Below are 27,355 nucleotides of genomic sequence, written 5' to 3' on the forward strand. Positions count from 1 at the left end.
TGAATGACTTATCCTTAAGCTTATTGACAAGAACACTGGTCAATGGGAAACAGCACTAAATACTGTAGCATCTGTGCAGGACGTGCTTGGCTCAAGGACTTGGCAAAGAGTCTGTACTGCAATACTGCAACGCATGAGCCACCTATTGGAGGCTTCAAGCACAAGATTAAGTCCCCCCCCCCACCCCGAGTAATCACAAACTGAAACATTGCAATTACCCCTCAGGCTGCGCATCATAATTGTGGAAGACAGATTATGTCATTAGGTGTGCGTTTGGATGTTCTCTGAGATACTGTGTGTACCACGGCAGCAGTACAACTCCACACCTGTTCCTGAGACATGCCGGTAATATAACAGCATCGAATGCACTCGTGGCACTCCTCTCTTGTATTCAGGTTATATTAGAAAAGTTAACCTCGCTCCCCTGTAGATAATGATATTTCAGAGGTCGTGGCGGTGTGGTGACACCAACAGAGATTCATCTCTTATTCAACAGAACCAATCTCACTCTGTGTCTATCAGATGGCCGAGAGCAGGGAAAAGAGCATTTATTTTAAAGGGGCGTGCTGGAGACGAAGTATTGTTTGCAAGTTGCGCATTGCACATTATCAATCCTACAAATGGGCATACGCAGAACAGACACATTGTATCACAGTCGCCAAAAAATAAATAAGCCCCAAAATATATTACATTGTGGTTTCACCCCACCCCCCCCCCCTTTTCCCCCCAATTGTATCCGGCCAATTACCCCACTCTTCCGAGCCATCCCGGTCACTGCTCCACCCCTCTCTGCCGATCCGGGGAGGGCTGCAGACTACCACATGCCTCCTCCGATACAGCCGCTTCTTTTCACCTGACAATGAGCAGTTTCACCAGGGGGACGTAGTGGGTGGGAGGATCATGCTATTCCCTCTCCCGAACAGGCGCCTCGACCGACCAGAGGAGGCGCTAGTGCAGCGACCAGGACCCTTACCCACATCCGGCTTCCCACCTGTTGTGTCTGTAGGGACGCCCGACCAGGCCGGAAGTAACACGGGGATTCGAACCGGCGATGCCCCATGTTGGTAGGCGACGGAATCAACCGCCACGCCACCCGGACGCCCACATTGTGGTTTCATATCCCGACAGATAGACCCAAACTTGCTGCCAGTGAAAAAGACGGTGATTTTCACAGCATTTTGATAGTGGAATCTGAGGCTAAATGAAACATCCATGATCTAGTTTCTTGTATGATTTTTTTTAAAATGTAACAAAGTTAAGTGCAGCAGGCATCCAAACCACCACCCAAAGTATTCAGAGACATCTTTTGAGTTCAGTGACTTTCGGCAATCAAAATAGTGTTGTTCAGCTCATTTTAAGTCACGTGGCCACCAGGGAGACCGCCTTACCGGCTTTATTTGAACAAAAAAGAACATAAAACGTTTGATGTCTGTCATAAAGAAGAAAAAAAGTTACATCATACAATCCTCAGTCGAAAATAAATATGTCACCACATTCATCTTTGCACTCTCAGACGGGAGAGAGTTACAGATGCCTGACAGCATAATAGACCAGCCCAAATTAGCAGAATACAAGATAATTAGCCGACACTGTCAAGTGGGAGCACAGGTGACCTACAATCACACTAAGAACCAAAAACGAGAGCTGACACTGGCCTCTAGCGTGATGAGGCTGTAGTAGGGCCACAGTTTTACTATCAGGAGCCCAGCCTTGCTGAAGCAAGCTTGAAGAGGGCTAGTATGGTCCAGCTGGAGGGGAGGTTAGCGGGACGTGTGTCCAGCGGGCAAGGCTACATAACATTGATGGATTGCAGCTTCTAAATCTCTCCTGGCCATCTGCAGGCTCTAATGTGGGCCACTGGGGGGTCCAGGATGAAAAGAAAATAGGAGAAGGATGAGCTACTAAGATTTATCTGACCAAGCATGGCTAAAGCTGCTGTTGAGGCTACAGCGATGGACGGCCTTTTACTGCCTCTGATTGGGGAGCTGAGATTGAATTTGGTGCTCAAACCAAAAAGATGTCCTGAGGCAAGCATAAGACACAGAAACCCTCGTGATGGCCCCGACGTACTCGCACACAAACAGAAGGATAGTGCAAGGAGGAGAGGCGGAAAGAGAGAGCGAGAGAGAGCAAAAGGGATGCGAGGGGAAATACGCAGTATTGTGTTACAGAGTGATAATTGATTTTCCAAGTGCATTACGATGAAGGTTTTTTAGCAAACATACTCTGCTATAATGTGAGGAGAAAGGGGTTGATAAGCCAGTGATAATCAGCTTATAAAAATGGAAAACCCTTTAAGAGGGAGAGGGGACTTGAGGAGTTGATTACAGCAGCTGATCTTGACAGATAGAGAGATGAAATGAGAGAACTCAGACTAACAAATTGGACAGCCATTTACAGAGACATGCAGGAGGTTTCAATTAACCCACCCTAATTCACGACAGATTAGTGACTCGTGACTCTAGCGCAGAATAATTAACCCAGCCATCAGCAGTGCCATCAACAACTCTCAGAAACACAATAGGCCACATACATATATTTATTTACCTACAGCGCTGCCAGTTGAATTGTGCATTAATGACTTAGCAAGCAAGTGAACAGGTGAGTGAGTGAGCAGTTGAGCACACAAGCAAGTGAGCGAGTGAATGAATGAGTGAAGCTGACTGATAGATGCAGAGACTTTAAAATAAGTACGGGTAAACACAAGATTATCAGCAATCTAATTCCCCCACTGTGGCCAGGTGTAGGATATATACATGTATACTAAACAACACAAGTCATAATGGAAGCAGTTATGGGAACACAGAATAGAACAGAATAGAATAGCATAGCATAGACTAAACTAGAATAGAATAGAATAGAATAGGATTGAACTTCATAGACCAACCAAGCCTGGAAGGCCTCACCTCAGGCACATTAAAACACACAAAACAGCATAATCACATTTCATGGCAACAGATAGATGACGCACACAAAGATAGTTTGAGTACATAATGTTGAACCCGGTTAAGTTGATCCCGGTTAAGTTGATCCCGGCGGGAGACCTAACGGGGTCTCAAGTTAACAGAGGTCACCGAAATGTTGGGTTGTTTGGTACCCACATCAATGGGCCTCGAGTTAACCGACAGGTTCTTTACTATGCAAGCTACAGCAACCGAACATTATTTTGTGTAATTCTCTCTTTTTACTAACAAATTTATGATCAATGAGAAACATTTTAGATTGTTTGAATATGCTGATGACATGGTCTTGGTTGGGCTCCTACAGAAAGCAGACCCTTTTAGTGAAGCTACCTATCTGGCCCACACTAAGGCCCTTCAAACACGGCGTCACATTAGCCAGCTAGGAATCAATGTGGCTAAGACACAAGGATTAATTATCTGTCCAAAACACGATTTGAAAACAGAGCCGGCTTCACTTGATGGTCAACATGTTGAAACCGTGGAAAACTGTAAATATCTCGGTACAGTTCTGGACTCCCAGATGAGCTTCTCTGAAAATACGGGGTATATTTTCAAGCGATGCTCACAGCGATTTTATCTTCTTAGTAGACTCAGCAGCCTCGGTGTTAGTCAGCAGATTTTAGAAGCAGCGCTCTTGTTGAGAGTGTTTTAACTTTTCATCTTCCTGTCTGGTACGGTCACCTCAGCTGTAAACCTAAGAATAAACTTTCCAGGATTGTGTTAATGGCAAGCAAAACAGCTGGCAAACCCCAAAAGCCCTTGACTCGACTTTTTATAGAAAGGACGAGGAAGGTGAAGCGAATCCTAGCAGATAGCGCCCATCCTCTCTTCTGCCAGTTGACTCCGGGAGGCGCTATAGAGTCCCTCTGACCACTAAACATGCATTTAAGAAGACCCTCACCCCAAGTGCCATCAATATTCTGAACGCCACAAAGTGACTGTTGAGATTTAAGCCACAGATGTTGACATTAACTGTTTTTGATGTGTGATGTGACCTTGTCTATGTGTTTTTTCTTTCTTTTCTTTTTTTTTACTAACTGCTTGTCTGTCTTTATGTTGCTGTTTCTTGTGTTTGGTGAGCCGAAGACAAATTTCCACCCTAGTGAACAATAAAGATATATTCTATTCTATTCTATCTTATCCTATATATAGTAAAAAAAAAAGAAAAAGAAAAAAGTGTGAAATGTTTTTCACAATAAATTTAAAAAAATAAGAGTCCAAATTAGCTTATTATGGTTTACTAATTAAATATAACACTGTTTTGAAGGCAGAAAATATTATGTGTCAAAGGCCATCCCTCATTGCCGTGCCTGTTTTTCACATAAGCTACTTTGCTCTTTTTAATCTTTGTTTGCTTGCTTGTTTGCTTCTGAGCCGCATGGAGCTGTTAGAAAGTTTGCAGATGATTGCAGAAAAGCCCTGGAGTGTATGACAGTCACTTGTCTTTCCCTTCCTGTCATTCCCTCTTTAAATTGGAAATAGCAGCAGGACGAATTGTCTTGATAAAAAAAATAGCCTAATCTAAGCACATTTTTTCTCTCTTCATTAATCCACCCACCAACTGCATGTAGTTCACCAGTTCCATTACATAAAGTATTGTCAGTATGACTTTCCCAGCAGCGCTGGCACCTTTCCCTGTTCACAATTACAGCTTCTATCTCTAAGATTTACAGGTAGTATTTGTTCACACATGACATGACAGTCCCGTCTGTCTTGTTCCCCGTTCACACAGGATGCCTTTTATATCATAAACCACAGCATCTGTAACTCTAACATTGTTGTTATTTATTTATGTTTGTTTATTTCGGCATTCTCGATTTTTCAAATAACTGTGGGCTGTTACACGGCTGCCCATTGATTTCATCCTCTGTGCCGACTGAAAGTAGCTCTCCTATTTCTAGGTCAGTCCATTTTTTTTTCAGACGTTTTTAAATATGCTCTTTTAAACATGCTGCTTTGCAAATAAACCTCTTGCTTCACACAAACGCCTGCCAAGAACAAGCTGCAGACACATCCATTGTGATTGACTGTAAACTTTGAGTCAACCTTCATATCGCTAAATCAAGCCAAACGGTATTGAATTACAGCTTTGGACCGACGGGAGTGATCTAGCTAAGAGCGTTCCCCACTAATCCCACCTTAACATATACAAGTCTTGATGGGATTTTAAACACTGTCGAGTTGTCGGGGTATTACACTATTAGAGTTCAACTTAAGTGGGTCTAGCTGTAGATTAGTTAGTCTTGCCTTGAATACAGACTTTTTGTGGACAATCAGTTGGAAATTCCTTGATCCAGTGAACCAGGCACTGACTCACATCTAATAATAATTATCATCCTCATCATTATCATTACATTTATATAGCACTTTTCTAGATACCCAAAGCGCTCCACATCGAAGGGGGTACTCACTTCAACCACAGCCAATGTGTAGCACCCACCTGGGTGATGCACAGCAGCCATTTTGCACCAGAACACTCGCCACACATCAGCTTGAGGTGCAGAGGGAGGAATCATTGAGCCAATTAAACAGGGGGATGATTAGGTGGCCAGATTGAGAGAGCCAGGTTGGGAATTTTGCCAGGACACCAGGACACCCCCTACTCTTTGCGATAAGTGCCATGGGCTCTTTAATGACCACAGTGAGACAGGATCTCGGTTTAGCGTCTCATCCAAAGGACAGCATCTCCTACAGCACAGTGCCCCCATCATTGCACTGGGTCATTGAGATTTGGTATTTGTTTTAATTAGGACCAGAGGGAAGACTGCCCCCTACTGGCCCACCAACACCACTTCCGGCAGCAACTAATTTTCCCAGGAGGTCTCCCATCCAAGTACTAGCCAAGCCCATACATGCTTAGCTTCTGTCATTTGGCAGAGCTAAGGTACATGTTAGTATGGCTGCCAGCAAGACCACTCCAGATGTGGGTTTGCATTGTGTTACATGCCAAACTGAAACCAATTAATAAACTCTGAAGATAAGCTTTAGGTTGTTGTAAGTGGCTGGCAACCACATTTACCATTATGAACTCAAGAGGAAAAAAGAATGGCCTTAAAATCAGTGAATCAGGTGTCCATTCCATGACAGGTTACAACTGCTGTGCCTCAGGGCTCTGTACTTGGTCCTTTCCTTTTCACACACTATACCACCTCGCTTGGCCCAGTAATCTTGGCACACTATTTATCCTGCCATTCCTATGGATAAAAACACTAAATAACTATCTTTGTATCATTCTATGCACTGTATTCATATAACGTGACAAGTTGTTGCAGCTATCTCTGCCCCATTTGTCATTATGTTTTTTCAAATTGGAAAACAGCAACCCTCTGAGTTGAAACTTGTAGTAAATGTTAGTCAAAGTGTGTGGTGAACGAGTCTTGATGCATGCTCAATAATCCAGGGAAGGAAATCCCTGAAAGTTGAATCAGCCCATCTGGACACAACATTTAGTGGGAGAAACGTTTCATCACTTTGTCAGTCTCCACTGACTGCAGGTATCCCCAACCCTATAAACAGCACAGCTGCATAATGACTGAACCCGGTACAGTTGCATCACAACCGAAACCAACGATTGGTTTCATGTGCAAATGGGCATGACCATTAATTAGAGTTACAATTGCCATGTGTACTATTCACAGAGGATTGGGGAATCGTTGCAATCACAGGATAGTAATATGGTGATAGATGTAGTGTTAGCCCCCCCCCCCCCGGTTCAGGTATGGTCGTTCCCTCTTCACATAGATGGCCTCTTTGACTCTCCGTTCAAACCAGCATTCCTCCCTATCAAGGATGTGCACATCCTCACCCTTGAAAGAATGGCCACTGGCCTGTAGATAGGTGTAGACCATGGAGTCCTGGCCTGACGAGGCAACTCTTCTGTTATGCCATTTGCTTTATTTTCCGTGGTGTACAATTCATAGCAACCTTCCTGGCACTTAACAGCATACACTATATTGGTCTGTTTATGCCGAAAGAGTGTATTGTGTGCTCAGGGTAGCCTCATAGGCAATCATATGTCTATGGAAGAGAAGCCAGACAAATTTGGCTTCCCTTTATAAAAAAAAGAAAAAGAAAACAAGTTTCTGCCAGTTTCTGTTTCTATTGTCATGCTACAGGAAAAACGTGAATGATCGGGACATTGAAAAACACTGTGCAGGGAAGCCAGACACACTCTGGCTTCCTACCAATGAGAAATCGTCATTCAAATGAAACAGCCAGGAGACTTAGATAGTTTTCCTGTGGAGCTAAACAGGAGAAGGATTATGATGACTTTCTTCTTCAAATAGGGTGAGTCAAGCAGGGTGCGTCAAATGCAAAACCCCTTCCTCCTCTCTTCTTTGTCTCTCCCTTTCCTTCTTTTTCTCTTTCTCCCTTTCGATGGTAAAATGGCCAACCGTGGCTATGTATTAACATGCTGGGCAGTTGCTGATGTGACTGTTTGCTTGTCCTTGTTTGCTATGATTTAGCTATTCATTTAGCTATACATTATAGCTGCCCTTAAATGAAAATCATCCATCCATTATCCAAACCGCTTATCCTGCTCTCAGGGTCATGGGGGTGATGGAGCCTATCCCAGCAGTCATTAGGTGGCAGGCGGGGAGACACCCTGGACAGGCCGCCAGGCCACCATCACACACACACACACACACACACACACACACACACACACACACACACACACACACACACACACACACACACACATCCACACACACATCCACACCTAGGGACAATTTAGTATGGCCAATTCACCTGACCTCTTTGGACTGTGGGAGGAAACCGGAGCACCTGGAGGAAACCCACGCAGACACGGGGAGAACATGCAAACTCCACACAGAGGATGACCCGGAACGACTCCCCTCCTAAGGTTGACTACCCCGGGGCTCGAACCAAGAACCTTCTTGCTGTGAGGTGACCGCGCTAACCACTGCGTCACCGTGCCGCCCAAAATGAAAACGAGGCCTACTGAAATAGTTTTGCCATTACCTGCTGTCTACAGACACCACCTGCCCTGCCGTGGCTTTGAATAGTTTGATAAATATTTTGTTGGAATTTCCTTAATTTTGTATTAATTAGTAGTCAACTAGCCTGTTAGGTAATTATTTGAGATTTGTAATTGTTTGTAGCCTATGCTTGTTAAAAAACATATTCAGCCTTACTTTGCAGATTTAGATCATGCTATTGTAATGACTGAGTTTTACTGAGTAATTGAAAACAAAGAAAATGAATTGACTTTGTAAAGCAATTCAGGAAATAAAGGCAATTTTGATATAACATAGAGTGGTTCGCATTAGAAAATTCTAAATAAGCACTGTGGTAGAAATTGTTTTATGAAGATCGGAAGATCGTTGGTTTGATCCCAGCTCCTCTTCTCGCTGTGTTGAAGTGTCCTTGAGAAAGTCAGCAGATCCCTAACTGCTGTCGATGAGCAGGTTGGTGCTTTACACGGCAGCCTCCACCATCATGTGTGTGATTGTGTAGTGTGAATGGGTGAATGTAATGTATAAATTGCTGTTGATATAAAAATAAAACATATAATATGTATAAAACGTATTATACATAAAATAAAATGCTTTGAGTGCTCTTGTTCACTCTAAGGAAAGAAAATGCTGGCAGCCATACCAACATGTACCCTGGCTCCGCTGAATGATGGAGGCTAAGCAGGTGTGGGCTTGACTAGTACTTGGATGGAAGACCTCCTGGGAAAACTGAGTTGCTGCTGGATGTGGTGTTGGTAGGCCAGTAGGGGGCAGTCGTCCCTCTGGTCCCAATAAAAAAAAAAACAACAACAAAAATTCCCAGTGCCCCTGTACAGTGACAGGGACACTGTGCTGTAGGAGATGTCGTCCTTCATCAAAGATCCCATGGCACTTATCACAAAGAATAGGGGGTCCCCCGGTGTCCTGGCAAAATTCCCAACCTGGCTCTCTCCATCTGGCCACCTAATCATCCCCCTGTTTAATTGGCTCAATGATTCCTTCCCTCTCCACCTCAAGCTGATGTGTAGTGAGCGTTCTGGTGCAAGATGGCTGCTGTAAATCACCCAGGGGTGCTACACATAGGTGGTGGTTGAGGTGAGTTTCCCCTCTTCACAGTGGAGCACTTTGGCAGTCTAGATAAAGTGCTATATCCATTACCCATTACAAAATGCGGTCCATTTAGCTATATTTGGTTTACACAAACATGTAAAACAATGATGGCAAAAAAACCAGCAAAGACAAAAATATAATTCAAGCGGACCATCTCTTCCAACCCACTTCAATAAACAACAACAAAAACCCCAAAAAAACCTTGTTCCCCCATGGCTTGGCAAAGTTAGGCACCCATATTCTAAGATTCCTGTAGGTTGAGACACGAATATGTGCAAATTGTTGGGTTTATTATAATTTGCTTTAAATAAAAGGAAAGTGTAATGATCACGGATGACTAGACTCGCTTGCCCGTGGCTAACGGGTCGGACCCTTTAGTTGACTGGTTAGCACAGTTGCCCATGGTCTGGGCTACCCGGGTTTGGTTCCCGGCTGCCTTCTGAATTCGCTAAAAAAGCATTTGCTAAGTGAGAAAATGCAAATGTGACTGATCATACAAGGATCTCTTGGGCTTTGGCGCACGCCTGTTCAGTAATGAGGAATTCTGTTGCATCGGTTACTCCGTCTAAATTCCTCCTCAAACTTGACTCAAAGTGCCACTTCAACTGGTTTGCTGTTGAATGATCTCATATTTCCTGGGTTGATCACCAGCGCGGGGGGGGGGCAACTTCTCCACCTCCTCAGCCTGTTTAAGACCTCCTCCCGTCCTCCTTTTTTTTCTCCTTATGGAAACGTTGTCGCCAGGCACAATGAGGTCGGCGTCCAGATCTTGCACCTTGTCTCCGACTGAGAGCAGAAACTCCCATGAGTAGGCGATAAAGAGAGAGTGACTCTTCCAGGCTCCGGGGCCGTCGACGCTGAAAGTGATGCTTCTGGGTATTGCCGTGAGGTGAGACAAGAATTCAGCAAAAGAGATTTAGAGCCAAGGTGTGTTCGCTTTTTTTTTTTTTTCTTTCACGGCTGTTTGATGTGCACAGAGAAGTGCCCTTAGAAAATGTGGTTGTATAAGAATTTGTCAGTGTCAACAACTGTTAGAGAACAGTCATTCTTCTCAGTGATCCTGCTGTTTGAGTCACACACTAAATAGTCTTTTAATGTGGTTCTCTCCTCCATGTGCACCGTAAAGTAGAGCCCAGTGATGGCAATACAGTTGAAACAACCATACATTCGTTTAATACACTATAGCACAAAGAAATATAGAGAAGGGCAAAGAAAGAGAGGTAGAGAGAGAGAGAGACAGGGACAGAGGGAGAAAAAAAGGTCAAATACAAATAAAGAGGAAGAGAAAGGGAGAGAGGAGACACAGGGAGGGAGACGGGTCAAGAGAGAAACCTCCCCGCTTTTGTCTTTCTTTCTTCTCTGGCAGAAAAAGAGGGAAAGGGGGCAGAAAAAAGAGAAAGTGAACGCGTCTGCATAAGAAGGAGTGGGGAAAAGCATTCACGGATGCTTTATCTGGATCTTGGTGGGGATTTTGGTTTTTTCTTCTTTCTTTTTTTTTAACCCAGGAGTGAGGGATCTTCCTTCCCTGGTAATTGCTCTCCCTCAGCCTTATTTGAATTCTGCATTTCATATATCATCCCATACTCCAGGGACACCGTGCTGCGGAAGGCGCTTCAACCCAGGTTAGAAGGAGACTCTTGGCTCTGGGTATGTTCTCAGTAATTAGGAAAGGTGCCAAAGTTTGGATTTAATACGGCTCTGGGTGAGCATACGAGAGCTTGTTAGGGAAGTCTTTAGTTCGGACCCCGAGGAGCATGTCAAGCATTTCTGTGTCAGAGGGCTCATCAGTCATTAGCTCTGTACTCTGTGTCACAGTAGGGCTTCCGGGGGAGGCAGGGTATGGAGAGGGCGGGCTGGAGGGGACTAGCTATATAAGGTCTTTGACATCATCTCCTTAGACCTGACTGCGCATGTCAGGAAAGTGTAGTCGTCATCAGAGGGGGAGAAATGGAGCTGATGAACTCTTCTTGTCCAGGGGATCATCTGAGTTCTGCTCCTGAGTAGCAAATTAGTGGAGAAGTATGAAACTGCAAGTAAAGGAGAGGGAGAGCCGGGGAGAGGGAGAGAGAGAGAGAGAGTGCAAGAGAATGAGAGAGAGAGAGAGAGAGAGAGAGAGAGAGAGAGAGAGAGAGAGAGAGAGAGAGAGAGAGAGAGAGAGAGAGAGAGAGAGAGAGAGAGAGAGAGAATGAGAAAACGAGAATGAGCGACAGAATCAGAGAGAGAATCAGAGAGAGAGAGTGCGAGAGAATGGGGGAGAATGAGAATGAGAAAATGAGAGAGAATGAGAGAGAGGGGGAATGAGAGAGAGCAAGAGAGAATGAGATAGAGAGAGAGAGAGGGAGAATGAGAGAATGAGAGAGAGAGAATGAGAGCGAGAGAACGCAGGAGGTATGGAGAGGGAAACGGCGAGGGAGGGCTCGATGTTTACACGTTGGGGTGAATTGGTGTTTGTGTGCACCTGGGTTTACTGTAAATACTTTTTGAAATACTTGAGGTGTTTATGAAAGTCAACCTTCAAGTTTCGCTCCCCTTCCTTTGGAAGTCAACGCTCAAGCTTCATCAGTGGCCTTAATATGCATACTGATTACTTTCTGTAGCGAGTCAATAATGAGCAGCAATAATGCATGACGTGTTGAAACAATGTGACAATGCCGGTAATATACGGGGGGTTTCTGCGTGTGCGTGTGTGCGTGAGTGTGGCAGCGTGTCAGGTGGCGGCTGCACACTTAACTGCTTGAAAATTCAACATGTGTATTCCCAGTATATCAGCGTGGAATGGCTGATTGTACTAAAATATTGAAATAACGAACACTGTCATGCCTAAATTCAGTGAATTATTCACTATTGTTAGCTCGAACTTGTTAGAAAACCGCTGATTCTACAAAAGGGTGTGCTAATATGCGAGCCTCTGGAAACAACCTCATTACCGATGCACAGGGAGTCAAACTATCAAAATCGGATCTAATTTCAAGGGTAAACTGATTAACTGATTATAAATGAAGTTAAACTGTAGCATGTAGGCAAAGTACAATAATGTAGATACACACTGGCGCCATCGCAAGCCCGCACACCCGCAACACATAAAACATATCTGCTCATGCAAGCTTGTGCAACAATCACAAACCTCTAACAACCCCACCCCTGCAACATACCTATACACAAGAGACCTCAGTGTTCGGGTTAGTATTAGTAATTGTTATGAAGACGGCGTGGAAATGTCCAACGTTTTCAACAGCATGCTGAGCACGGCTGTTGGCCTTGGTCCCTTCTCCCCAGCTGATAAAATAGCTTTCTGGATTTAATTAGATGGTGGGCACGTTGAGCTGAGAGGTGAGAGGCTTAGCTATGAGTTAGAGGGTCTGACTAAATAAAGGGTGTCAAACCCAACTCCTGGAGGAACCTCTGCATGCAACATTTTAAGCTGCCCTCTGCTCCTAATAAGTTAATTAGTCCGACACTAGGTCAAAGGAACAGAATATATTTCATGTGGCGCATGAGAAGAATTAACAGTCAATGATGCATTCGTACGCCGCGGAAAATAAGGTGTTCATCTGGGCTTTGATGAGCCTCCCGGATTATTGGGATTTGTGGTGGAAGGATCCTGCGTTCTTTTGCAACCGGGCCTCCGTCGTTCATACACGCCGTACTATTGAGTTCCGCGCAAGGCTATTGACTTGTACAGGGAGTCCACCTTGAAACAGAGAATCCAGCATATTTGCTGAGACCGCGGGCAATAAAGAAACTCTCCCTCTATTCTGTTCTATTCTTATCTCTGAGCACGAGCGCATACAGTAGGAGAAAGAGGGTTTTTTTTCTCTCCAATCTCTAGTTCAGCTCTTTATCTCGCACACAGACTAAAAACGTTTCAAATAGTCAAGATTATTTTTCAATTTTCCACCTTTGCTCTTGGAGAGTACACACTCCCCCTGTCCTCATCAACTCAGCCAGATATCATATATTCCCCGAGCCTCCGTACAGTTTAACATTTACAGGCACAATTATGAATACCTTTGCGTGCTTTGGCAGCCGAAGTGAGTTGAAAATATTTCTATAGAACAAGTGTGTAATTACTTATCTGTTTGCCCGTGGTTTTCTCCCAGCACCGCAATCAATTACTCTGTCCTTAGAAATGATAAATAATGAGGAAAGCTCGCGGCTAAATAGATTTCGGAGAGCAAATCCAATATTTTACCTTGGAGAGAATGGAGGAAACAGCTGAAGCAGAATGCATACAGTAATGAGTCCCTAGCCGCGTCTTAATATGTCCAGGTACACCACATCATGCTCCGTCTATTACCCGCGTGCTTGTTCTTTGACACCGAGATGTGTGTGACTGCACTCTCTGATTATTGGATAGGCGGTTAAATCAAACACGGCAGTTTACCACCATATCCCAAAACTCCAAGGTAATCAAATCCGGTGCATTTTTTTTCTTCTTTAAATCTACTCTGGTGCTCTTCCCCAATTTCAAAATATCAAACAAGCGTATTTTCAAAAACAAGCGATACACGGCTGATTTCAAGCTAAGGGGATTATGCAAAAAGCGTGTCTTTCCTGTACCTCCCAGATATAAAACAAAGCAAGATACATCAGCCAAGTAAAAAGGAAAATGTGCTCTCCTCAGTGTGTATATATTGCTTTTGGCAAAAAAAAAAGGGGGGGGGGGGAAGAGGAATGGAACATCCTCCGGCAATTTCTGTCGGAACTGGATGAAAGGAAACAATTGAATTTTCAAGTGAGTATGGCCTGTAGCTCTGGCAATGGCCTGGCCCCACATCCCTCTGTCCATTCACACCTATTTTATGACAAGCATCTTTCCTCTGCATTGACCCATTGTAGCAGTGTCTTATAATAAGATCTACATTGATTAGTAATGCACCGACAGTAATAACCGGTAAATAACAGGGAAGCTATAGCTCTCCTTCTGGGTGCTAGGCTGTTTAATTAGTAAGCCAAATAGGAAATCAAACTGAAGGCAAAATCAATGGATTGGGGGGGGGGGCGGCGCTGGGTATTACATGGGGGACGCATGGTTTACCTAATCGCAAACTTCCATGGTGTCTCAGTGACAGATAAAAACATCAGTATCCGGTTCATTCAGAGGCCATGGAAGTGGACGAGTCAGTGAAGTCAGTACAGGCTCTTTAAACTGCGCCATAATTATTTTTTCCTGAAGGACCTGCCTCACAACCCCGCCACCCCCCCCCCACACACACACACACGTGTATGGAAGCATTTCTTTTCAATGTCTATATCTACGAATCCATCCATCTATTTATTGATAGACAGATACATATTTGGATTGATAGATATAGATATTGATAGATGTCAAGACTAATCAAGTACCGGGGGAAATTAAATAATAATAATAATAATAATAATGCATTGAAGTGGGTGTTACCTGAGATGATGGAGGCCAAGCGGAAAGCATCAGGGTGACGGACGGGCGCCACAGGCTCGTAGGGGGACGTTTCATAAAACTCGCCACCTGGGGAAAACAGTAAGGATGACAAACGGTTGACATCATTGAAGCAGACGGTGTTATCCTGCCTACCTGGCCGCGCCAAGCCCAAGACAGAGCGCGGCGTCATACTAGAGACCAAACAAGAAATAGCTCTATTACTGCGCCGAGCATAATGCCACGGCTTATGTCGGCCATGACCTTAACCCCAAAGCCGCCACCTGGGTCGTCCTCTTTACCGGGCGGCGAGATGAAAGCCTGCTGAATCCGCTCCTCTGTCTGAATACGGGTCTCGTGAAAGCGTCGCCTCTCGCGTTTGTGGCTGAGCGGGAGAAATAAAGAGCACGCGCCCGTCCTCGGAGAACATTCCAGCGAAGATCTCGAGCGGTACGCACTCTATGTGAAGGACAGAGCACCGAGAGGTCCTCCTTGCGAAACTGAGGATGGTGACCTTACCGACACACACACACACACACACACACACACACACACACACACACACACACACACACACACACACACACACACTCCCTCTGTACACGAACAGAAATGAATTAACTGGGCGTCCCGGTGGTGTGGCGGTCTATTCCGTTGCCTTCCAACACGGGGATCGCCAATTCGAATCCCCGTATTACTTCCGGCTTGGCCGGGCGTCCCTACAGACCGGATGTGGGTATGTGTCCTGGTCGCTGCACTAGCGCCTCCTCTGGTCGGTCGGGGCGCCTGTTCAGGGGAAAGGGAACTGGGCGTGATCCTCCCACGCGCTATGTCCCCCTGGCGAAACTCCTCACTGTCAGGTGAAAAGAAGCGGCTGGCGACTGCACATGTATCGGAGGAGGCACGTGGTAGTGTGCAGCCCTCCCCGGATCGGCAGAGGGGGTGGGGGTGGCGCAGCGACTGGGGCGGCTCGGAAGAGTGGGGTAATTACAGTTGCGCCAAGTACAATTGGAAGAAAAAGGCGGGGGGGGGTATACATATACATACATACATACATACACATATGCATATATATATACGTATATACAAATACACACACACACACACACACACACTTGCTTGCTTGCTTTAGGTTGTCCGTCGTGTCCGATGATGACAATCCTGCCTCTGTCACTTGTGAGTCTTCTTATGGCTGTAAAGCCCAATCCGCGATCCACAATGTCTGCCACAGACAGAACAGGTGAAATCACTGACTGGGGGTGTAGGTGTGGTACTGGCTTCATGTCTCTTCAGACGTCTTCTGGTCCGTCGATCACCGCAGTCCTTCTCGAGGTTTTGCACCCCTTGTTGACAGAGCTGCCGCCAGATGGAGCGTTGGGCGGCAGTGTCTTCCAGCTGGCTCGGGTTCAGGCCGCACTTCTTTATGATGGTCTTCAGCTGGTCTTTGTACCGTTTTTTCTGGCCCCCTGCCAAGCGGCGGCCAAGATGTAGCTGGCCATACAGCACTTTACGCGGTAAGCGCTCCTTTGGCATCCTGATGACGTGACCGAGCCATCGAAGTTGGTGCTGGGTGACGGTAGCCTCCATGCTGATGCAGTTGGTCTTGCGGAGTATTTCAGTATGGGGCACTCGGTCACGCCAGGTTATCCTCAGGATGCATTGTAGGCATCTGATGTGGAAGGCCTCAAGCATCCTGAGGTGGTGGCTGTACAGGGTCCACGCCTCACAGCTGTAGAGGAGAGTCGTGATGACAACTGCCAAGTAGACAGATATTTTGGTGTGGAGGTTGAGGTCTTTGTTTTGAAAGACCCTTCTCCTAAGTCTGCCAAAAGAGGATGACGCTTGTTTAATCCGGTTTTGCATCTCCCTGTCGATGCTGCAGTCGTCAGAGAGAAAGCTGCCCAGGTATTTGAAGGATTCCACTGTTGCAAGTGGTTTGTCGGAAATGTTGAAGGTTGGTGAATGAGATGGAGGAGTAGATGCCCACTGGCATACTACTTCAGTCTTTGTCACATTTATAGAGAGCCCCAGCCTACCATACGCCCTTGTAGCAGCTGCAAGGGTAGCTTGTAGTGCCTCGGGTGTGTGGGCCACAACTGCACAGTCATCTGCGTACTGTAACTCAATGATGTGCTCCGATGTCATTTTTGTGACCGCTTGGAGCCTACGGATGTTAAATAGGTTTCCATCTAGTCTGAAGTCCACAGTAACCCCACTGTCCTTCCTGATTTCCTTGTGGAGCAGCAATGTCACACACAGGAGGAAGATGTTAAAAAGAACTGGAGCAAGGATGCACCCCTGACGTACCCCGGTGCACACCCTGAAGGGCTCAGATTCCTGGCCTCCAATGGTCACACGTGCCATCATCCCCACGTGAAATCTTTGAAGGATGTTGACAAACTTTCGTGGACAGCCAAACTTCAGGAGGATGTTCCATAGGATGTCCCTGTTGACTGTGTCGAAAGCCTTTGACAGGTCGATGAAGGCTATGAAGAGGTTCTGATGTTGCTCCCTGCACTTCTCTTGGAGTTGCCGTGCTGTGAACACCATGTCCACAGTACTCCTATTCCTCCTAAACCCACACTGTGACTCAGGCAACAGCTCCTCTGAGATGTGTTTTACCAGCCTGTGTAACATGAGTTTGGCCAGGACTTTTCCAGCAACAGCCAGTAGTGAAATGCCACGGCTGTTGCAACAGAGGGACTTGTCTCCTTTGCCTTTATATATGGAGATGATGTTAGCATCCCTCCACTGCTGAGGGACAGTTTCGTTCTTCCATACGTGTGAGATGAACAGGAAAAGTGCACGGGTGCAGAGGTAGCCTCCCTGTTTAAAAATCTCTGCAGGGATACTGTCAGGGCCAGGGGTCTTGTTATTTTTCAGCGACCTAACTGCACAATGAACCTCTTCAAAGGTTGGTGGAAGGTCAAGGTCTTGGATGGTGGGGCGGACAGGTAGTTCATCCAAGATCGAGGGATCGGTTGGGGAGGGCTGGTTCAAAAGAGTCTCAAAATGTTCTGCCCATCTTTTTGTGATGAATTTCTGGTCTTTTATGAGGGTGGTACCATCATCAGACTTCAGGGGGGAGACAGAGCAGTTTCTTGGGCCGTAGATGGTTTTCACTGCATCATAAAAGTTGTGCATATCATTTCTATCGGCATGGGATTGTATTTCATTTGCCTTCGATATCCACCACTCATTCTGCAGGGCACGCAATTTTGACTGCACCTCTCTCCTGGATGCTTGCCATTGTTGCCGGAGTGTAGCTGATGTGGGATTGTTGAGGACAGCACTGTGTGCTTTATGCATGCCTTTGAGTATGGAAGTTATTGTGCCTGTGTTGTCATTGAACCAGTCCTGGTGTTTTCTGCTCTTGTAACCGATGGATTGGGATGCTGCCTTGTAGAGTCTGGAGCTCACGGAAGACCATTTCCTGTCAATGGAATCATCCGTGCTCAAGAGAAGCTCAATGTCTTCCAGGTTTTCAGCCAGAGAGAGGCGGAGATTGTTCTGGACCTCAGCCTTTTCTAGCCGGGTACAGTCAAGCCTCTTCTTTCCTGACCTTTGGAGACGAACAGCAGGGCGTACCTCCACCTGGAGCCTGGTCATGATGAGCCGGTGATCTGTCCAGCACTCAGCACCTCTCATTGCACGAGTGAGTAAGACGTCTTTTGTATCAGCACGTCTCACAATGATGTAGTCCAATAGGTGGCAATGTTTGGAGCGTGGGTGCATCCAGGATGTTTTGTGCTTGTTTTTTAATTGGAAGAGGGTGTTTGTGATGGTCAAGCCATGCTCAGCACAGAGGCTTAGGAGGCGCAGTCCATTTGCATTGACTTTCCCAATGCCATGCCCACCAATGACACCACTCCACACCTTGTTGTCTTTCCCCACTCTGGCATTGAAATCGCCCAGCAAAAAGATCTTGTCCTCCTTGGGTATATGACGGAGAGCCTCATTTAATGACTGATAGAAGCGGTCCTTTACGTCATCCTCTGATGGCAGTGTTGGTGCATAGGCACCTAGGAGGGTGGCATAACGTTTCTTGGCCAGAGGGATCCTGAGCGACATGAGTCTTTCACTTATGCCAATCGGTGTTTCAGTGAGTCTTGGTAGGAGGCTGTTTTTTATTGCAAATCCCACACCATGCTGATGTTGTCCTCCTGCAGGGTATCCCTTCCAGAAGAAGGTGTAGGTGTCCTCCTTCAGGGAGCCTTCATCCAGGAACCTGGTTTCACTGAGTGCAGCAATGTCAATATTGTAGTGATTGAGTTCCGCTGCAATTAGTGCAGTCCTTCGCTGAGGTCTTTCGGCATTAACGTCCAGCAGAGTTCTTATGTTCCATGTTGCCAGTTTAAAGGGAATTATTTTCTTTTTTTTATTTCGACCGCAGAGTGGAATGTCCCGATAGGTGCGGTAGCCTATCCAGGATGTTTTGAGTGGGCAATGTTTAGGCCACCTTTTCTAGGCCCCTCCCCAGTTGGGGTGAGCAGTGTGGCTCCTAAATAGGGCTGCTCAGACACACAGGGGTCTGCCGAGAGCAGCTGCCACTCAAGCCCAGCTGCTGGCGACCATGAATAGCCCTGTGCCGCTGGCGTGCAGGGGTCTGATTAGGAGCTTCCAGTGCATTCATACCTGCTCCCGTCACCAGACACCCCATCGCCGCCAGACTTTGATCCATATTCCGGTTGCTGGTCTCACCGAGGCAGAGGTGGATACCTGCGCAAAGAGATTATTTACAGTGCCGCTGGGGGTGCGCATGTCCCAGCAGCACTTCTTCACTGTGAGAGGGTGGGATCTGGTGGCAAGGGGGGCCCAAGACGACCAGCACTCTTCCACAGCTGCAGGAGGCTGCCGGAGCTCCAGTCTGTCAGAGGACCGCCTATCGTGCGCCGCCATGCACATTGCTTTTCTCTCAGGGTGTGCTCCCCTAGCCTTTGTCGTCCTACACTTACCCACAGGCAGTGGGACAGTGGTTGGTCAATGCCAGGGCGTATCCACTTCACATGGGCCTGCGCATTAGACCTCTGGGGACCACTGTAGCTCCGAGATCCCCTACAGTTTAGCCAGGGACCGCAAGGTACCCAGTTACCGTGTGTGGCCACGAGGAGGCACTGCAGGAGTCTTGGCGGTAGAGAGGCTATGTACCGGCAGGGGAGACTTACGCACTCGGCTCCTCTTTTCACCCCCACAAAGAGGGCTAGCCGGCGGCAGTAGCTGAGAGCAGAGAGTAGCAAGCAGAAGCAGCATGCAGCATGCACTAACTACAAGCACTACTACCCCAGTATTACTGCACTGACGCATCACACACGCCCTGTGCATCACACACACACACACACACACACACACACACACACACACACATACATATAGGGGCGGCACAGTGGCGCAGTGGTTAGCGCGGTCGCCTTACAGCAAGAAAGTCCTGGGTTCGAGCCTTGGGGGTCGTCCCGATTCGTCCTCTGTGTGGAGTTTGCATGTTCTCCCCGTGTCTGCGTGGGTTTCCTCCGGGTGCTCCGGTTTCCTCCCACAGTCCAAAGACATGTAGGTCAGGTGAATAGGCCGTACTAAATTATCCCTAGGTGTGACGGCCTGTCCAGGGTGTCTCCCCGCCTGCCGCCCAGTGACCGCTGGGATAGATAGGCTCCAGCATCCCTGAGAGCAGGATAAGCGGTTTGGATTATATATATATATATATACACTACCGTTCAAAAGTTTGGGATCACATTGAAATGTCCATATTTTTGAAGGAAAAGCACTGTACTTTTCAATGAAGATAACTTTAAACTAGTCTTAACTTTAAAGAAATACACTCTATACATTGCTAATGTGGTAAATGACTATTCTAGCTGCAAACGTCTGGTTTTTGGTGCAATATCTACATAGGTGTATAGAGGCCCATTTCAAGCAACTATCACTCCAGTGTTCTAATGGTACAATGTGTTTGCTCATTGGCTCAGAAGGCTAATTGATGATTAGAAAACCCTTGTGCAATCATGTTCACACATCTGAAAACAGTTTAGCTCGTTACAGAAGCTACAAAACTGACCTTCCTTTGAGCAGATTGAGTTTCTGGAGCATCACATTTGTGGGGTCAATTAAACGCTCAAAATGGCCAGAAAAAGAGAACTTTCATCTGAAACTCGACAGTCTATTCTTGTTCTTAGGAATGAAGGCTATTCCATGTGAGAAATTGCTAAGAAATTGAAGATTTCCTACACCGGTGTGTACTACTCCCTTCAGAGGACAGCACAAACAGGCTCTAACCAGAGTAGAAAAAGAAGTGGGAGGCCGCGTTGCACAACTGAGCAAGAAGATAAGTACATTAGAGTCTCTAGTTTGAGAAACAGACGCCTCACAGGTCCCCAACTGGCATCTTCATTAAATAGTACCCGCAAAACAGCAGTGTCAACATCTACAGTGAAGAGGCGGCTGCGGGATTCTGGGCTTCAGGGCAGAGTGGCAAAGAAAAAGCCATATCTGAGACTGACCAATAAAAGAAAAAGATTAAGATGGGCAAAAGAACACAGACATTGGACAGAGGAAGACTGGAAAAAAGTGTTGTGGACGGATGAATCCAAGTTTGAGGTGTTTGGATCACAAAGAAGAATGTTTGTGAGACGCAGAACAAATGAAAAGATGCTGGAAGAATGCCTGACGCCATCTGTTAAGCATGGTGGAGGTAATGTGATGGTCTGGGGTTGCTTTGGTGCTGGTAAGGTGGGAGATTTGTACAGGGTAAAAGGGATTCTGAATAAGGAAGGCTATCACTCCATTTTGCAACGCCATGCCATACCCAGTGGACAGCGCTTGATTGGAGCCAATTTCATCCTACAACAGGGCAATGACCCTAAACACACCTCCAAATTGTGGAAGAACTATTTAGAGCAGAAGCAGGCAGCTGGTATTCTATCGGTAATGGAGTGGCCAGCGCAGTCACCAGATCTGAACCCCATTGAGCTGTTGTGGGAGCAGCTTGACCGTATGGTACGCAAGAAGTGCCCATCCAACCAATCCAACTTGTGGGAGCTGCTTCTGGAAGCATGGGGTGCAATTTCTCCAGATTACCTCAACAAATTAACAGCTAGAATGCCAAAGGTCTGCAATGCTGTAATTGCTGCAAATGGAGGATTCTTTGACGAAAGCAAAGTTTGATGTAAAAAAAATCTTATTTCAAATACAAATCATTATTTCTAACCTTGTCAATGTCTTGACTCTATTTTCTATTCATTTCACAACATATGGTGGTGAATAAGTGTGACTTTTCATGGAAAACACAAAATTGTTTGGGTGATCCCCAACTTTTGAACGGTAGTGTATATATATATATATATATATATATATATATATATATATATATATATATATATATATATATGTTAAAAGAAACAGTCTAGGGAAAGTTCTCAACAACAAATAAGGAGCAAAATAATCCAGTGAGTCAAGTAAATTCTTTATGAGACAGTACAGGCCTGTTTCATACCATAAGCAATCACCAGCTGTGAATTATATATATATGTCAAGTCAGAATGTTGATCATAACAAATTATTGTTAAGCATGATATGTATCTATAATCTTCTCCATTTCCCTGGTCATTATTTGGTCAGATTCTTGACAACAGTTTCTCTGTCTTGATGATATTTATATTTCAGAATAGGTCGTAGAAATGGGGGGGGGGGGATCAGCAATTACTATAGCTGTCCTCTTAAAAGCCAACTTTTTCTATAATTGGCAATGACCTGGCTGCACACACACAAAAAAGGGGGCAGAAATTCACAAGAATTTCTCAACCATGAGATGAAAAGCATCAAATATTCCTAAAAATGTACTCCAGAGCCAGTAAGCTATCTGCTAGTTGAGTGGCTGAATGCACGAGGCATTAACTCGCTAATTCAAAAGGTGCAGCCCTGAGATTTTACCACCCATGTTGCAATAACTTACCAACAATTGGTTTCTGCCAAAGAGGAATTTCTATGCTGGGGAGAACTGTCTAATTTTGTGTTAAACAAAAGGGAGCGTTCACTGATGTCAAGTAATTTTCTCTGGGAGATAATACTTGTTCCTGGTATGCTGTAATTTGAGAGAGAAGTTGAAGGACTGGAGCAAAACCAATGCAATCTCCCTGCTAACACTGACTCGTTGGAGGTGTTTGTTTAGCAAAAAAAGAAGAAGAAGAAGAAGAAAAAAAAAAGAAAGAAAAAAAGAGCCTTCAACTGAGCGAGTCCTCCCCATGTGCCTGCTTCTCTGTAGGCGCTAATCCTGCATTTAAAATTCATAGCCATTCGGTGTGATTGAGACAAACCCTCCAGTGTGTAATAGCTTCGCTTTCTGGCTCCAGCAGAAACGCGGGGCGGATGCTGGGGGACAGACTTTGGAGACCCACCGCAGCAGATGAGAAAAGCTGAAACCTGTTGGTAGGCGACAGCGCTGCCTGGACAACCAATCGGTAGACCCAATCAATAGATATGCCCAGTTTTGTTTATCAACGCACGTTTCGGGTGCTTTTGAAAAAGATGATGTGAGGTGATAAAAAGTATTTTTTTAGCTGTGCTGATAATGGCTTATTTTGTTGAGGGTACACTTTGTGTGTGTGTTTGTGTGTGGGAACAGTATGTAGGGTTGCGTCTCTTCGGGTGTGTGATTCTGTGAGCATCGCTATGTGTGTACGTGTGTGTGCATGTGCACGTGTATGTCTTTGTGTGTGCATGTGTGTGTATGTGTGCGTGCATGTGTGTGTGCATGTGTGTGCATGTGTGAGAGATAGAGAGGGGGAGAGAACGAGAGCGAGAGAAGAGAGAAAAAAAGATTGTTTACCCTATCTACTTGTCTATGTACTTGAAATTGAACAAGATTTACATAATACATACGTGTTTCCATGCAATTATTAATTAGGTAAATAACACACAGATATCACTACAATGACAGTTCATTAAAAATGTTGCACAAGTTGACAATGTCAATCAGTGAAGTACGTTTTCCAGACTACATTATACCTGCCTACTCTTCTCTCCAAGTCTATCTCGCTACTCTTCTCTCCAAGTCTCTCTCACTACTCTTCTCTCCAATTCTATTCTCTCTACTCTTCTCTCCAAGTCTATCACTCTACTCTTCTCTCCAAGTCTATCTCCCTACTCTTCTCTCCAAGTCTATTCTCTCTACTCTTCTCTCCAAGTCTATCTCTCTACAAGTCTATCGCTCTACTCTTCTCTCCAAGTCTATCTCCCTACTCTTCTCTCCAAGTCTATCTCGCTACTCTTCTCTCCAAGTCTATCTCACTACTCTTCTCTCCAATTCTATTCTCTCTACTCTTCTCTCCAAGTCTATCACTCTACTCTTCTCTCCAAGTCTATCTCCCTACTCTTCTCTCCAAGTCTATTCTCTCTACTCTTCTCTCCAAGTCTATCTCTCTACAAGTCTATCGCTCTACTCCTCTCCAAGTCTATCTCCCTACTCTTCTCTCCAAGTCTATCTCTCTACTCTTCTCTCCAAGTCCCTCTCTCTCTACCCTTCTCTCCAAGTCTATCGCTCTACTCTTCTCTTCAAGTCTATCGCTCTACTCTTCTCTCCAAGTCCCTCTCTCTCTACCCTTCTCTCCAAGTCTATCGCTCTACTCTTCTCTTCAAGTCTATCTCTCTACTCTTCTCTCCAAGTCTATCTCTCTACTCTTCTCTCCAAGTCTATTCTCTCTACTCTTCTCTCCAAGTCTATCTCTCTACTCTTCTCTCCAAGTCTATCGCTCTACTCTTCTCTCCAAGTCTATCTCTCTACCCTTCTCTCCAAGTTTATCGCTCTACTCTTCTCTCCAAGTCTATCTCTCTACTCTTCTCTAAAGGCTATCTCTCTACTCTTCTCTTCAAGTCTATCTCTCTACTCTTCTCTCCAAGTCTATCTCTCTACTCTTCTCTCCAAGTCTATCTCTCTACTATTCTCTTCTCTCCAAGTCTATCTCTCTACTATTCTCTTCTCTCCAAGTCTATCTCGCTACTCTTGTCTCCAAGTCTATTCTCTCTACTCTCCAAGTCTATTCTCTCTACTCTTCTCTCCAAGTCTATCTCTCTACTCTGCTCTCCACGTCTATCTCTCTACTCTTATCTCAAAGTCTATCCCTCCCCTGTTGCTCTTCCTGAGGTTTCTCCCATATTTTGTTTCCTGATAAGGTTTTTCTTGTGAAGTATTTCCTCATCCGTGTTTAGGGTCCAAGCATAGAGGGTGTCATATGTTGTATACAGTTGTATATTGTACTGATTAAAAAGTCCTTTGGGACCGCCTTGTGAAATTTAGTTATAAAAATAAACTTGAATTGAAGGTTGCAAGGTAGGTGTTCTGTCCATTGTCGTTAACAATAGGGACACAGTTTGTGTACAGTAATTATTCAGACATTGAAAGCCAGTGCCGTAACAGCCTCAGGCTTGTATGCCCACCTGTAAAGCCTGAATGCTACGGCTTTTGCATGCTATGTTGAAAATAACCACTTCCAAGCAATACGGACATTCATAATAACAGAGAACAGCTCAGCTGCCAATTCTCTGCGCTCAGATGGGTGTGAGACAGTAGCTCTCTGTTTGCCCCATCTACTTGTCTATGTATTTGAAATTAAACTAGATTCACATAAAATATAAATTTTTTTCCATGAGATTGTTGAATAGGCAAATAAAAAAACAGATATCTCCACAATGATAATTAATTAAAGATGTTGAATAAATCAATGTCAACCAGCAAGCCAACATTTCTAGAGGAAATTCCATCCATCCATTATCTGAACCGCTTATCCTGCTCTCAGGGTCGCGGGGATGCTGGAGCCTATCCCAGCAGTCATTAGGCGGCAGGCTGGGAGACACTCTGGACAGGCCGCTAGGCCATCACACAGCCCCCCCACACCACACACACACACACACACACATTCATACCTAGGGACAATTTAGTACGGCCGATTCACCTGACCTACATGTCTTTGGACTGTGGGAGGAAACCGGAGCACCCCCGGAGGAAACCCATGCAGACATGAGGAAGAACATGCAAACTCCACACAGAGGGCGACCCAGGACGACCCCCAGGGTTGGACTACCGCAGGGCTCGAACCCTGGACCTTCTTGCTGTGAGGCAACCGCGCTAACCACCACCCCACCGTGCCACTAGAGTGTGTGTGTATATATACACATATATATAAAGTGTTTTTTTTTCCGAAACCGTCAATGGTGTTATAAGTGCTCAGCTAATGAGGAGTGGGAAAATCAACACAGATACAGGAAAAAAAAGTTTTAATGCATTGCAGTAAAGGCCTGTTTCCTGTTTCGTGTGTCGTGCACTCATCAGCTGCATGATGAGTGCACGACGCACGAAACAGGCCTGTACTGCAATGCATTAAAACTTTTTTCCCCTCTATCTGTGTTAGTATATATATGAATAAATGTATGTGTGTATGTCTATAGTATACACATATTTTATTGGCTTCAGACTTGTATGCACATCTCTGAAGCCCTGTAAAGCTTTTATACGCCATGTTGAAAATCATTAAATCACTACTCCCCATCAGTTCGGACAATCATAATAACATGGAACCACTCGGCTGCCAATTCTCTGAGCTCAGGTATTGACAGTTGGTCAAACTGAGCATTTTGTATTTTAGCGTGTGTGTGTGTGAGAGAGAGAGAGAGAGAGAGAGACTGTGACTGTACACCCTCTGTATCTCTATTGTGCTCACACCTTTGCTCGAGTTATTCTTCACATTTCTAATGAGAGAGAGCGAGAGAGAGACTGGCGAGGCTGCGAGGCTGGAGGGGATTCAGCTTGCCACAGTACAACAATTGCCTCTTATGCATGAGAAGCCTTTCAAAAAGGTATGTGTGCCATTCGGAGAGCATCCTCCCCGCCCCAGCTCACAGCAAGTCCTTCTTCAAGAAACATACACATATAGTGAGTGTGTAATTCAAACAGAGGAGAATATTCCAGATATAAAAGTGTAATGACTGTTCCAGTAGGATGACGCACCATCCCGAACAGTCTGAACAGCAGAGAGCAACGGAACAAATAATGGGCCACCCCCCCCCCCAAGCGGAAATGCGGCTATGAAGTTGGCTGCCATTTGGTGCAAGCAGCTTTTCATATTATAAGATAGCTTTATTGCACAATCAATGGATAATCAAATTATGCTAATCCACACTAAATGTTATAAGTGGAGATTGAAGCACTGTGTGGTGATTCTATTGAACGGAAACGTCAAATGCCAACAGTTGCTGTTTTTAATGAATTTTAAAACCTTATTTACATAAATGTTACAAGCCATGCTGAATCGTATAATTGCCAAGCACACCATAATCACACCCCCTTAGGATGCGGAGGGTAAAAAGAAAAAAAAAGAAGAAGAAAAACACAGTGGGAGGCCTTGTTGCACTCTTTAAGAAAAAGTACTCTTTGACAGTCACCCTGGACCCAATTATGCATTCATCAAGTAATGGAAAATTCTTCCCAGCTGTTTAGCGATAAGATGGTTTTAGCCGCAGGGCAACAACTTATCGCTGTAATTAAGCCTCCGTTTGACTTCATTTGCTCCGACAGTACGGAGCATGACCGGCACAGTTCAGAAACAGACAATCGGGCCTTTCCCTGGTTACGGCACGAGAGGAATGCTGCTCTTAAGTGGTTTCAGAGTCCTCTCTGTTGCCTTAAGGGGTTTTTAGGAAGCTGTTAGGCACCAATGCTCATCTATCTCATATGCATTATCGATGAGGCGAAACTCCTCAGGTGATGGTAAGTGTCCTTAGTTTTTTTGACATTCTTGAACAATTTATGGCTTGAGGCCAGTTTCAGTAACTGACATCCACCTCATCCTGTTTAAACTGTAGCGAATTCAGGGGGCAGCTGGGAACCACCGCAGCCGGGACGCGAACCCGGGTCTCCTGCACCA

General features: G+C 45.4%; 1 protein-coding gene across 1 annotated transcript in view; it reads right to left on the reverse strand.

The window, feature by feature from the left end:
- Nucleotides 1–27,355, reverse strand: part of LOC130116600 (GDNF family receptor alpha-2-like) — a 74,186-nt gene that overhangs the window by 34,154 nt on the left and 12,677 nt on the right. The window contains exon 3 of the mRNA XM_056284563.1: nucleotides 14,454–14,540. Within this exon, the coding sequence (XP_056140538.1) occupies nucleotides 14,454–14,540 (87 nt within the window). The remainder of the gene's footprint in view (nucleotides 1–14,453; nucleotides 14,541–27,355) is intronic.

Source organism: Lampris incognitus, chromosome 1 (genome assembly GCF_029633865.1).
Source record: "Lampris incognitus isolate fLamInc1 chromosome 1, fLamInc1.hap2, whole genome shotgun sequence".
NCBI classification, from domain to species: Eukaryota; Metazoa; Chordata; class Actinopteri; order Lampriformes; family Lampridae; genus Lampris; species Lampris incognitus.